This window comes from Dasypus novemcinctus, chromosome 21 (genome assembly GCF_030445035.2).
Source record: "Dasypus novemcinctus isolate mDasNov1 chromosome 21, mDasNov1.1.hap2, whole genome shotgun sequence".
Lineage (NCBI taxonomy): Eukaryota > Metazoa > Chordata > Mammalia > Cingulata > Dasypodidae > Dasypus > Dasypus novemcinctus.
In genome coordinates, this window is record NC_080693.1 from 61,324,551 (window position 1) to 61,337,781 (window position 13,231).

The following is a 13,231-nucleotide window of genomic DNA, read 5'->3' on the forward strand; positions in this document are numbered from 1 at the left end:
GCCCAAGGGGGTGGTTGCTTGTTGGCAACGGCTGACAGGTTTTATTTCACCTTGAAATTCCTTCCTGGTTCAGGTGAGCATGTCCTGAACCTAATTTTATAGGAAGGCTACTTTATTGGGGAGCAAGGAGAACACGGAGGGAATTCACCAAATGGCAATTTTAGTCACGGGACTAGCCAGGCCCACCCCTGAAATTTGCAGGGCCTGGGGCAAGAGGACAAGCAGAGGCCCACAGACACATGTCTCAATATTTAAAAGTTATAAATCAAGCTAACCAACTTAAACAGGTTCCAACTTCCTACCTTGATAAAATATACCTTCATAATGACCTGGAAGATCAGGTTCAGATTCAAATTTCACTGACTCCTGGGAGTCATGTACCAGAATGAAGCTGTCTGGGGAAAGAGAGGTCCACTCTTACCCTGGCCCCGGGCCAGCACCCCGCTTCCTACTGCTAGCTTCTTTCTGCACCTCCAGGGACTTCCATGCCTGTGTGTGAAGTCCCAGCCTACAAATCCTAGCTCCATCCACACCCGGCAAATAGCTTCCCCTTGGCCATCCCTCAGGCGTAGGGTTTATACGCTCGTGGGAAAATCTGCTCTGGGGAGGTCAGATCCCCAGGCTTGCTCACGCAGGCCTGGAGCAAGCTGGTGACCTGGGCAGGGAGTCACAGGTAACAGGAGTCTGCTCTTGCAGGGGATGCAAGGCTCCTGGTAGGCTCATCCCTTTGACTGCTCACCCCACACGGAGGGAAATGGCTGGAAGAAGGCTGGAGTGGAGCCCTTGAACGGGCCCAGCTCAGGGCAGCGGCATCTCCTTCCCACCCAGGTTTAAGGGTCCTACTGGGCCCAGCCTTCTCAGCGGCCTCCAGAGCTCGGGCCATAGACTGAAGCTGTCTTTCCACCGGAGGACAGCTTGGACAATCCCCACACAGGACTTTCAGGTACTTTTATTATTTACCTTCCAGGAAAAAATTAGTGCGACTCGATCTCAATTTCTGGATTTCTGGAGCAGGGAAGGCAGGGAGGTGATGAAAAAAGACTCTTTTTTTTTCAGTTTGGGTCTCCAAGCCAGGGCTTGTTCCAATGATCCCCAACTGGGCTCCTGCTGTCACACGTTCCTGCCCTGGCAGGGCCCCTCCCCCATCCCTGAGACAAAAAGGGCAACTAAGAGAGAAGGAGGAGCCTTGAACGTCTCAGACACATCAGCTGGACCAGGGATCAGCAGGGACTGGTGGTAGAGGCAGGGGTACTGGTGAAAGGCTTTGCTCTCTAGCCAAGTTTGAAAACAAATTTCCACCTCTCCCACCCACCTCCGTAGATCAGCTTTGCTGTCCTACATATGAGGGGACACTTAGACTCAGTGAGCCCTCGCCAGGTGCCGGGCACTGTGCTAAGCGCTCTACGTGCAGGTTCTCATTTAATCCTTGCAGCCACCCTATGAGGTGGGTTCTATTATTACCCCCATTTTATAGGTAAGGATGCAAACTCACAGAGGTTGAGTAACTCGTCCAAAGTCACATGGTAGGTAGAGGAGATAGAACTCAGGTTTTTCTGACCCCAAAGCTCACACTCCTTCTGCTGTAGCACCTGGCCTCTCAGAAGCAAGAAGCTGGCACAGAAGCAGAAGGGATGAAGATCAGATACGAGAAAGAACTTCTTGACAGCGATGGTGTTGGTGGTGAGAGGAGACAAGGGAATGGGGAATCTGGACAGACATGGAAACTCCCACCCCAGTCGTCACCTATGCCTATCCAAAGGCTTGTGACCATCTCTGGGAGGTCCCTGGGGTCTGGCTGGATCCAGATGGAGCATTCTGCCCTGCCTCCATTCCCTAATGCACGGTCCTCTGCTCTACCCCAACCCAGCTCTGAGGCCCAGAGGCTGCTTCCCCTTTGTGGTTCAGAGCCGTAAGCGTCGCCTTTGAACTGGCAGCCCAAGACTTTCCCTTCGCGGAGCCTTCCTTGAGGTGCCAGGAGGCAAGTCCCGACACGCAGATACACCCCGTCAACAGCAGGCCCTTTTCGGGTGATGCATCTGTGACCCCCTCCCCACTGGGCTCTGGAACACAGACACAGAGAAGACTTACTCAGTCTGACTCTCTGGACTCCCCAGGCCGTCTGCCCAGTCCCTGGTTCTCCCACCTCCCTCACCCAGCCACACCTGTTCCCAGGTGTCAAGGATGCTGGTGCCCAGAGGCTCACCTGAAAGCCCGGAGTCTAGTTCAGTCCGCAGTGGCTCTTAACCTCATCCGCTCATGTAACAGAAGGCACTGGGGGCCCCATTACCGCACGCTGACTCGACCAGGTGCCTCTCACTCTGGAGCCCCCGTAGCAGCCGCTCCCTGTTCTTTTCTGGAAGTTCCTAATGCTGGGCTCTGTCCTTACCCGCCTCGGGAGCTCTCCCCGGCGTCAGGGATAGCTAGATGCGACCTTCAAAACCTCCCCAAAGTTTAGCTGCACCCACGACCTGCCCAGCTGTTGGTACGCAGAGCCAGGAGAGGGGTGTCCTCACTGTACCTTGGGGTCCCCAGTTTTGAGACGAGGGGACGGGACAGGTGGAAGGGGCTGCCCTTGTATTCCCGCGCTGCCCTCGAGGTCCTCAGCGCGGACCAGCCCGCGTCGCTCTCTTACCTGCCGGGTAGAGACAGAGCGCGCCACGGCCACCTGCTCTCGCCGCGCTCCCGAGCGCAGCTGCGGCCGGCTGGCAGGAGAGGGGCGGGGCCCGGCTCGGGGGCGGGGCCTGGGAGGGGAGCCGCGGCCGGCCGAGCCCCCCTGAGCCTCCGCGGGTGGGGTGGGCCGGCGTACGCAGGTGGGGAGTGGGCAAGGTCGGGAGCCACGGTTTTCCTGGCGGCTGAGAAGTTAGGACACCTCTGAGGACCTGCCCAGGTGCCCTGGAGCCAGTGGCTCCCTACGAAGGCCCCTCACATGAAGGAAGCCCAGAAGCCCCTCCGTGTCCGAGTTCCCCCTTCCACCTGAGAGTCCCTTCCCAAGAATGCTCTTCCAGCCCGGCAGGGCGGGTGGGAGATAGGACACCCAGCTCAAAGGCAGGGCCCACCGTCCAGTGGACTGGCTGTGTAGGGGCTAGGCCACTGAGGTCATTAGGGACCCAGGTCATCTGTATCTTCATCCCTCTCCGGGTTCCCCTGCCCCCCCACTCCCAGTCCCCAATGCCAGCTCAGGTCCCTCAGCTGTCACTGTTTAGCCCTGGAATGACAGGCGTCCAGACTCCATGTGTCCAGCCACATTCAAGGCCACTGAGCTTAGCAGCCTGAGCCCCTGCCCCCCTTCCCTCTGCTAATTTTATTGGCCTGCAGAAAGCACGTTGCTGGCAAGGGGGATAACAACTAACGGCAAAGTAAGGGGGTGAATGGGCAGAAGGTGCTCCCGGCGGCAGAGATGGGACGAGATGCGGAGGGAAGCACCCAGAGATTAGAAGGAAAAGGGGGCCCTGGGAAAGAGGGGTTCACATCTCTGAGGGGAGGAGGGCCAGAAAGACTGGAACTGGAATTTCAGCCCTCTGTCAGCCAAGAGGCTGAGTGAAGGAAGATGCTGGGGGAAAGGAAGGTGTATTCTTTCCCATCTGCCCTGAGGCAGAACGAAGGGTTAGCAGGAGGAAAGGAGGTTAGATAGCAGGAAGAACTGCCACCGTGTTCTCAAATCTCTGCCCTAGCCCCCTCCCTTCTGAAGGTGACTCCTGCCTTCTGGGCCTCTCTTACTACAGAAATAGCACTTTCCCTGAAGAATCAACCCAGATCTTGCCTTTCCTTTTTATTTATTTATTTCTTGTTAAAATGAGAACAGAAAATTTAGGCCTTTGCAACTCCCCCCCCCCCCCATGTCCACCTCAGCCCATCCACTTCAAATCCTGTCTCAGCGACTCCCCAACCCAGGGAAGTGACCCGGGCATTAAGGAGGGTGGAGAGGGAGGCCTTGGGACAGGAACCCACTACAGCGGAGGGGCAGAAAGGGCTCCCATTCACAAGCCTCAGACTTAGACTGCGGGTGCTCGCTCCAGGGAAGGCGAACAGCCCTGAGGAGGCTCCTGAACTTGAACAGTAAAAATATACCACAAAGCAGGTCACTGGATGCCAAGGCGGAGAGGTATAGGGACATGGCCACGTTCATTACCTTCACTATGGAGGAAGATGCATATGTTAAAACTTACCAAATGCACGCTCTAAATGTGTGCAGTTTACGTCAAGAATACCGTGATTGGGAAGCAGACTTGGCCCAGTGGATAGGGCGTCCGTCTACCACATGGGAGGTCCGCGGTTCAAACCCTGGGCCTCCTTGACCCGTGTGGACCTGGCCCATGCGCAGTGCTGATGCGCGCAAGGAGTGCCATGCCACGCAGGGGTGTCCCCCGCGTAGAGGAGCCCCACGCACAAGGAGTGCGCCCCGAAAGGAAAGCTGCCCAGCACAAAAGAAAGTGCAGCCTGCCCAGGAGTGGCGCCGCACACACGGAGAACTGACACAACAAGATGACGCAACAAAAAGAAACACAGATTCCTGTGCCGTTGACAACAGAAGCAGACAAAAAAGAACATGCAGCAAATAGACACAGAGAACAGACAACTGGGGCGGTGGGGGCAGTGGGGGCGGAGAAATAAATAAATCTAAAAAAGAATACCGTGATCAAGCTGTTTTTAAAATATTACAAATTTACTAACCCATTTTCCACCTCTTTGTTTTTAATTTATGAGGAGCCTCAAAAATTGGCAGTGGCTTTGACAGGGAAGGGCTGTGGAGGGGTCAGGGAGACTGAGCCTCCTCATACAGTGTGGAGAGCCGCCGGACCCGGCCTCCACTCAGCTCCATCCAGGGCCCGTGGAAGTGTCTGTGTGCGTGAGGCTGGTCTGGGGCTCAGCCGTGGCCTTCCAACTGCTTCCTTAGTGCGGGAGCTGGAGCCAGCCTGGCCGCCTGGGGCTCCTCGGAGCTGGGGACTCCTGCAGGAGGGGTCTGGGCTTGGGCTTGGCCCAGGCGAAGATGGGAGCTGCTGCGGGCTCTGCTGCCCCCTGCAGCATGAGCCGGGCACTGCAGGGATGAGGCAGTCAGTCCAGGGCCAGGCCCGCCAGGCTCTGGGCACAGTCCTGCACGTAGTCGAAGTCAGGCACAGGGAAGGGCACGAGGGACCACTTCTTGGCCCTGACCCGCCCTCGCGGGGTCTCCAGCAGCATGCTGCAGACTCGGAGCGCCGGCAGCTTCACTGACTTGTAGAGCATCTGCATCCCCCAGCCCTGTGGGTGCGACAGTGTGCAGGCTCTGGGCTTCTGCCCTCGGACTGGGCATCTGTCTCAGGCTGGGGGTCCATGAAGGGGAGCCTGGGTCTCCCACGTCACGCTGTGAGCGCTGTGAGACAGCTGTCTCCCCCGTCCATGCTGCGTGCTAAGAGGGGCTGGACATTCCCCTCAGACTGGGGAGCCCTGGGGGTCAGGCCATCTCCCCCATCCCAGTGAGGGCAGAGCCTGGGCCTCCTCCCTCAGACTGAGGCCTGAGGACTCCAGGGCCGGGGGAAGCAGTCCAAGCACTCACCTCCCCACAGTTCCTGCAGCTGATGGCACCCCCAGGGCTCCAGTCCTTGAAGACTCTGTCAATGACCACAGGCTTCCGGGAGACGGTGTAATAGATCCTGGAGAGAAACGAGGGGACCCCAGAGCTCAAGCCCTCCTGCTTGCTGAGTCCTCCATCTGGGCTCTGGGTCTCCTCCTCCCTGTCTGTCGAGTGGCACAGACACTCCCCAGGGCCAGGAAATCCAGCCTGCCCGGGCCCCCACCACCACTGCCCGAGCCCAGGTCTCAGCATCGCCTGCCTGGGTGACTTCAGCAGTCTCCCTAATGGACCCTCTGCTTTCATCCTGTTCCTACTCCCAAGTCCTCCTGCCACCAACTGCCAGAGTGCCCTTCTAAAAATGTCAACCTGTCCCCGACATAGCCAAGGCTCCTCACTGCTTTCTAGATGAAGGCTAAACTTCCAGGCCGATCCTTCAGTATCCTCAGTAGGCAAGTCTGCCTTCCTTGTGGATCTCGACATTCACAATCGCTGCCACTTGAGACAACTGGAATTACCCCTTTCTGCTTTTTACCAGCCCTGCCTAGACTCATCTTTTCATATCCAAACCCAACTCATTCTCTGAGATCTAGATGAAATGCTACCTTCTCAAATGAGAGAATCTGTGTGAAACTCCATGGCACAGTGCTTGATGCACAGTAGGTGCCAAATAAATAGTTATTTTAGTCACACAAGGATGGGGAACAAAGGTGTTGTGATGGGAGAATAGCTATGCTCTAGGGGTAGAGGACAGGGGAGGCTCTTGGTATCTTCAGAGGAGGCAGGATCAAGGAGTCCTGCCCCTTGTGGCCCCTCAGCATTGGACATCCTGAATTCCAGCTCTTCTTCAACCACACAGTGGCTGTGGGAGCTTATGCAAGTCACTTAGCCTCTCTGAGCCTCAATTTCCTCACCTGTAAAACAGAGTGGTGATGAAACCCATCTAACTAGACATGCGTGAAAACACAGGACGTTACATGTCAAAATGCTCTTCAACCTCCAAAATCCTCCCAGCATGGTCCAGCTGGCAGGGAGTCTCAGTGCCCCCAGCCCAGCCCACCCTCCCCCTCCTCCCAACAGCGCCTTCCCAGGGACGCACGAGAAGTTGGGGTTCACGTTGACATGGTGGGCACCCTCCACTCTGCGCAGGTCACTCCCGTAGCCCACGGCCACTGCGCAGTTGGTGCAGAGGAGCTGCACGTGCTCCGCCAGGAACTGCTGCCGACGACTCTCCTGCAGGGTGGCCTGGGCTGCTCTCTTGACCAAAGTTGCCCGCTGCAGATCCCGGATCTGGGGTGCCAGGGGATACCAGGGCTTGGCTGGGACCCAAGAGATCTGACCCAGGGATCCCCCTAAGGGCACAAAGGGCTCCCAAACACTTCTGGGGAGAAAAATATGACGGGGGGAGGGGCAATAGGAGAGGGTGAGTGTATCTGCCGAATCTTTCCCCCTTCTTGAGAAGGCTTTCATGCAGAGTTGCTTCTTTGAATCCAACACGGAGTCAGACAGATCACCTCAGGGCAGGGTGAGCATACAGTTTTTTGCCCAATCTGGGCCCCTTTTGAGAGCAAAAAGGGGCATCGTTAATAATTATGCTGGGACAATGGGAGTAAACAGGGACCATCTTGGGCAAGGCTGGCCGGTGGTGACCCCGCCTCAAGGGAACGGATAGAAGTCCTTGTTCTGGACTTATTTTGTGCATGTTTCTTGTTTGTTTCCCCTGCCTGGTTCCAGAAGAACTGCAAGACAGCTTTTCCATAGACTGTACCTGGACCGAAGAGAAATTAAAGGCCCTGGACAATGGCTATTCCCAAGGCCTCTTAGAGACCAGCCAGTGGCTCTCCAGACAGCCTCACCATGGTCTCCACATGTCCCTCGATTCAAGCCTTCCCCAGGCGGGGCCAAGTTAGCCCCAAGAAGAAGGGGGAAGCACGGGGCAGGGTGCAGCCAGACCCCCCGCCCGCAGGGCCTCCTCAGCCTCCCTTCCCTGCAGGGCGCATGGGCTGCCCGCAGACCTTGGCCTGGTACTCAGCCTGGTCCATCTCCTGCACAGCGGCCACTGCCTTCTCCATCAGGGCCTCCAGCGCCTCGTTGGTCAGCTCCCGCCGCAGCTCCCGACTGCCCTTGGCTGCCACAAATGAATACACGCTCTGACCAGCCCGGGCACGGCCCCTTGCCTGGGGAGGGCGACAGCGGGGTCTGAGTGGGGCTGTGGCCCCACACAAGATCCTTCAAGGGCTGCTGGGTGGGGAGGGGGTGGCACCTGGACCATGGAGATCTCGTTGGTCAGAAGGCCATAGCGCACCACCACGTTGCACTGGGGGATGTCCAGCCCCTCCTCTGCCACACTCGTGGCTACCAAGAGGTTCAGGGTTCCAACCCGGAACTTCCGGATCACCTCTTGCTGGTTTCTCTGGGATAGGGGAGGAGAAAAAGAAGGGAGCCTGGTAACAGAGGGAGACTCAGGCCTACCTGCCAGCCTAGCCTCTAGAGGTAGATCTTGCCCTTCTCAGGTGACCAGGGTCCCCTGCTCCTCTACCCTAGGCCCCTCTGCCTCTCAGTCTACTCTCTCCCAGCTCTCTCTGCCCCTTTGCCCCTCCCCCTCCCCCCTATTTCCCTCAGGATCCCCCTGCCCCATCTCTCTGAGCTGGAGACCCTACTCCTCTTTGTCTGCCCCAGCCCTCGTCCCAGTCCCTTTCCCGAAAGCCCTCACCGGGGTCATGTGGGTGCGCTGGCTGCTGCCCCCTGCCCCGATCAGCAGCTGAGCTCTGATATCCAGTGTCTGCAGGCCAGGCTGCTGCTGGAGCCAGAGCAGGAGGGAGTGGGCACTCTGGCGGGTACGGGTGAAGATGATGCCCTGGGGGCTGCTGGACCTCCCAAACTGCTCCTGTAGGATCTTTTCCAGCATTTCCAGTTTGGGGTTATCCGGGCCATGAGTTGCCTGGTGGGCCAACACATCCTTGTGGTCTGCCAGGGAACCCCAAAACAGAGGCACATGACTCAGGCCAGGTGTTGGCAGGGGCTCACAGGGATAAGGCTGCAGGAGTAGAGGGGACCAAGAATACCTGCACCTACCTAATGCCCCCTGAGCAAGAACCAAGAGCTCATGCAAGGGTACCCTCTGCCCTGGCCTGCCTCATCGCCTGCCTTATACCAGTAGAGAATCCTCTGCTCACATACGTCAGACCTGCACCTCCCTTCAACCTGCTACCAGGCTGACCCTTGACCTGCTCATGCTAACCTCTGCTACCCAGGATTGACCCTTGACCTCAGGTCTCTTCAGAAAGATCCTTGACCCCCAGCCTATAGTGAGGTCCCCTGCCTCAAATTTTACTTTCTGCCTGCCTAATTTTCCCGATGTAAAAGTAACACCCCTCCCCAAATTATCAGGGACAGTCCCAATTAAATGGTTAAAACGAAATCTTTGTCAAGAACGTGATTTAGTTCCTACAACTGTGCACACAAAAGAGAAAGAAAATCTTTTGTCCTATCGACGACCTTGACTTTGGGTTAGAAAAATAGGGCCCAGCAACCTCATTCCTTTCCCACCGCCTCTGGCCCCAGGGCCCGAGGAGGAGGACCTTCCTGGCGCCTCACCATCGAACAGTGCCAGCAGCCAGCCCTCGGCCTGCAGCACCTGCGTCTTGGTGGTGCGTTCCCGGTCGTAGAAATCCCGCAGGGTGGCCAGGGCGTCCACGGCGCGGACAGTGTCATGGATGAGCAGCGCATCGTTGTAGCGCCGCAGGTGGAGCGCGTACACCCGCCGCTGCAGGAGCCCGGCCTCAGCGGCTGGGGACAGATGGCTCCGTCTGAATGGACCCGCCCCCGGACCCGCCCCCGGACGGCTGAGCTCCGCCCAGACAGGCCCCGCCCCCGGATGGCTGAGCTCCGCCCAGACAGGCCCCGCCCCCGGATGGCTGAGCTCCGCCCAAACAGGCCCCGCCCCCAGATGGCTGAGCTCCGCCCAGATAGGCCCCACCCGAGAAGCCTTCGCCCTGGCCAGGGTGGTCCCTCTCACCCGAGAGGCTCAGCTCCACCACCTGCTGCTCGTACGTCTGCGTCCCGAAGTCCCGACTCAACTCGGGCATCTCCAGGTGGTCATGGATTTGGTCCATGAGCTTCTTCAGCAAGTCCCCAAATGGGTCCTGGATGAGAGGCGTGAGAGCATGAGGGGATTTCCATACACATGGGGAGAATGGGCACCCAGTAGGGTGGCTGACCCTGTGAGAAGCCCCTCTGCTTCTGCCTGTCGATGCAGGGAGCCGGCTTGGATGTGCCTATCCTGGCCAGAGATGAGGTCATGTTCCGGCCCCAGGGTTCCTGCTCTTTCTCCAGTGCCCTTGGACAAGTTGCCCTCACTCTGGCCTGGGTACCATGATTTCCAGTCCTTTTCCAGTCCTGTCAAGGCAGACACCGAGCAGTGCCCACACCGAGGGAGAGAGCTTGGTACAGCCTCAGCACAAAGTGCCCCTGCCTTATGGCCTACAGAGCACTCAGCGTGCCCAGGGCTTGACAGACCCTCACAACAGCAGGCTGTGGGCATAGCTTTGTATGTGCTCCCTTTCACAGAACAGAAATGAAGGATCAGAGACATAGCAAGTGACCTGAAGTCACAGAGCTAGTGAGGTGGAGTCAGGATTCCAGCCCAGGTCTACTAAACTTCACACCAGCCCCCCCACCCCACCCCTGTCCCGTCCCCTCCCCCCATGCACCTGGCTGCGCTGATGGCACAGGTCATATTGTTTGAGGGTCTGGCAGCTGTGCTCCTTCAGCTGGGCACAGTGCTTCTTGGGTGACATGATGCGCCACGTATCCAGGTTGGCACAGAGCTGGGGGCAGCAGAGAGGGGTTCATTGGAATTGGGGGGTCCTGTGGGGACAATGGGCAGAGCTTTGGGGCAGGATGGGTCCCAGCTGAGACAAGGGGAGCTTGGGGCAGGGCCTTTGGAGATGAGGATTAATTAATTCAGTAAATATTTACTGCTCACTCTCTGGGCCAGATATGATTTTAGGTACTAGGAATACAGAGGAACTTACATTAGAGTTGGGGAGTCAGATTCTAAACCAGTAAAAACAGAATGAGAGAATTGCAGAGAGTCAAGAGCAGTGAAGAGGGAAGTGAATTTGACTCAATGGATAGAGCATCCGCCTACCACATGGGAGGTCCAGGGTTCAAACCCAGGGCCTCCTGACCTGTGGGGAGCTGGCCCATGCGCAGTGCTGATGCACGCAAGGAGTGACCTGCCACGCAGGGGTTGTCCTCTATGTAGGGGAGCCCCACACACAAGGAGTGTGCCCTGTAAGGAAAACCGCCCAGTACGAGAAAAGTGCAGCCTGCCTGGGAGTGGCACCGCCCACATGGAGAGCTGACGCAGCAAGATGACACAACAAAAGGAGACAAAGATTCCCCGTGCCGCTGACAAGAATACAAGCAGACACAGAAGAAGACACAGAGAATGGACACAGAGCCCAGGCAACTGGGGAGGGGGGGGAGGAAGGTGGGGAAGGGGAGAGAAATAAATAAAAAATAAGTCTTAAAAAAAAAAAAAAAGGGCACTGAAGAGACTAAACCCATATATAACAGAGTAAGGAGGTGACCAGGGAGGGCCTTTGAAGAGTTGACATTTAAGCTATTCCCTGAATGACAAGAAGGAGTCAGCCAGGTAAAGTTTGGGCTGAAGAGGGTATTTCAGGTAAAAGGAAAGGCAAGTGCAAAGACCCTGAGGTGGGAACAAACCTGGCTTGTTCAAGATACAGAAAGAAGGCCATTATGCCTGTAGCTTGAGTGAGGGCGAGGGTGTAGAAAATGAGATTGGAGAAGTAGGCAGGACTAGAACACGTGGGATTTTGTAAGCAGGAAGAGAGAGTGGGGAGTTTATTCTAAGTGCAAAAAGAAGCTCTGGTAGGGCCAGTGTAGGTGGGGTGGGGTGGGGTGGGTTAGGGAGGTCCCTAGTGGATCCGAGGGTAGGAGGGTTCAGGGGCCGAGCTGACCTGCAGGACGTGGTCGACAGCCCCTTGGAGTTTGGAGGCCCCGCCCGTGCCCAGGGAGGCTGTGAGTCCCAGGACCTGAGGCAGGGGCCGTGCCCTCTGGAGTTTCAGCTCGAGGTACCGGTTCAAGATGATGTTGTAGACGGTGTCCTTGTGTGTGTGGTGACACTCGTCCACCACGAGAAGGGAGAAGGCTGGGGACAGGTGGGGAAGGCTAAGACCTATGTTTGCCAAGTCTCCCCCCCCCCAAGCTTGCTTTCATGTTGTCCCCACACCTTGTCTGAGAATTCCTTTCTCCCTTCACGATTTGCAGCCAGACCCCAGAGACCAAGCCAAGTGAGGATGATCTACCTCCAGGAAACTAGATTAGTAAACTGAGGCTCAGCTGGGGAAGGGATTTGCCAAGACCCTGCGTGAGAGTTAGGTCTGCTTCCAGTGGAGGTTGGTGAATGGGGAGACCCTCATCACTCCCACAAAAACTAGGAAGAAGGAACCCGGGGTTCGCAGGGCCCTCCTCCTGCCTTCCCCTCCCCCTCTGCCCTCACCGTTGAGCTCCACATGCTCCTCCTCTTCAGGACTGGTCAAGGCCAAGTGCAGCAGCTCAGCTGTGCAGATAATTAAGTCATGGCTCCGGGCCAGGTGGCCAAAGCCCGCCCGTGGCCCCATGTCGCCACTCAGGGTTATCAAGGTCCAGTGTCCATCCAGCATGCGGCTGAACTCCTCACCATGTTGGGTCACCAGGTGCACCTGGGGGTGGGCAATGAGCAGAGGCGAGGACGCTGGAATGGGGGGGCGGGTTGGAAGCAAGGTGGCCCCCAGGGACTGGTCTGGGGTAAAAAGACAAGTGAGCTGGGGGGTGGCTCTGGGGTTCTGGAGGGCCCTGAGACCCCACTGAGGGGAGGGCAGGCCACTCACCCTGTTGACGAGCACGACCACCTTGGCTCCGACCACAGTCTCCAGGTGCCTCTTGGCCACATAGGCAGCCGCCCGCGTCTTCCCGGCACCCGTGGGCAACCAGATGATGATGTTCCTGCCCTCCAAGGCAGGCATGATGACCTCCCACTGGTAGGGTCGCAGCTCCATTCCGGGACGGGTGGAGCGATCAGACCCGCCGGTCCCCTCCCTGCCCTGGCCCCTCCGGCTGGAAGGAGGTGGCAGGGCCCTGGCAGGACCCACCAGAGCCTTCTCCACCCAGGTGCGGGGGAGGCGGGAGTAACGCAGCACACCTGCTGCTGGGCCGCGGGGTCTCACTGCCCGCCCTCGGGCTGCCAGCAGCCCTGGTGGCTTAGATGTGCCCCCAGTGGGCCCGGCCTGTCTCCGCTCAGCGAGGGAAACTGGAAACCGAAACTGAGGGGAGGAGCCAGCCTGGGCGGCCTTAGCAAACTCCCTCCCTGCCTCCTGGAAGCAGACCCCTGTGCGGCGGTTCCTGTTCAGACCAGACAGGCGGCCGAGTTGCTGACGGGGTAGCACTAGCCTGCTGCCCCCACCCCAGCAAGGAAGTCCTGCCCTGCCCCCTCCCAAACTGCCCCGGATGAAGGCGGCTGGGGGCGGCGCTGGGGCAGGGAGAAGTGGGGGCTGCACCCCGCTGGCCCCATCCACCAGCAGCGCGGGGCTGGGCAGGAGTCTGGCCGGGCGAGCTGCCCCAGCACCACCTGAGGTTTAAGAGGCTCCAGCCAAGAAGGCTGTTCACTCCTAT

At 58.0% G+C, this 13,231-nt stretch overlaps 2 protein-coding genes across 7 annotated transcripts in view; both read right to left on the reverse strand.

Moving 5' to 3' along the window:
* The window catches only part of ZNF385C (zinc finger protein 385C), a 51,898-nt gene extending 49,190 nt beyond the window's left edge, over positions 1 to 2,708 (reverse strand). For all 6 annotated transcript variants that reach the window (XM_058284262.1, XM_058284259.1, XM_058284263.2 and 3 more), the window contains exon 1: positions 2,633 to 2,708. The gene's annotated coding sequence lies outside the window, so the exon portion shown is untranslated. The remainder of the gene's footprint in view (positions 1 to 2,632) is intronic.
* A 1,934-nt stretch (positions 2,709 to 4,642) lies between these two features.
* On the reverse strand, positions 4,643 to 13,039 carry DHX58 (DExH-box helicase 58). The gene is made up of 12 exons (XM_058284266.2): positions 12,451 to 13,039; positions 12,081 to 12,282; positions 11,539 to 11,729; positions 10,261 to 10,377; positions 9,567 to 9,693; positions 9,146 to 9,337; positions 8,262 to 8,515; positions 7,812 to 7,961; positions 7,564 to 7,725; positions 6,648 to 6,838; positions 5,534 to 5,630; positions 4,643 to 5,238 (listed from the first exon to the last, which is right to left on the reverse strand). Exons 1-12 carry the CDS (start codon positions 12,616 to 12,618, stop codon positions 5,053 to 5,055), a joined length of 2,037 nt encoding a protein of 678 aa, XP_058140249.1. The 5' UTR covers positions 12,619 to 13,039; the 3' UTR covers positions 4,643 to 5,052.
* Positions 13,040 to 13,231: the final 192 nt, after the last annotated feature.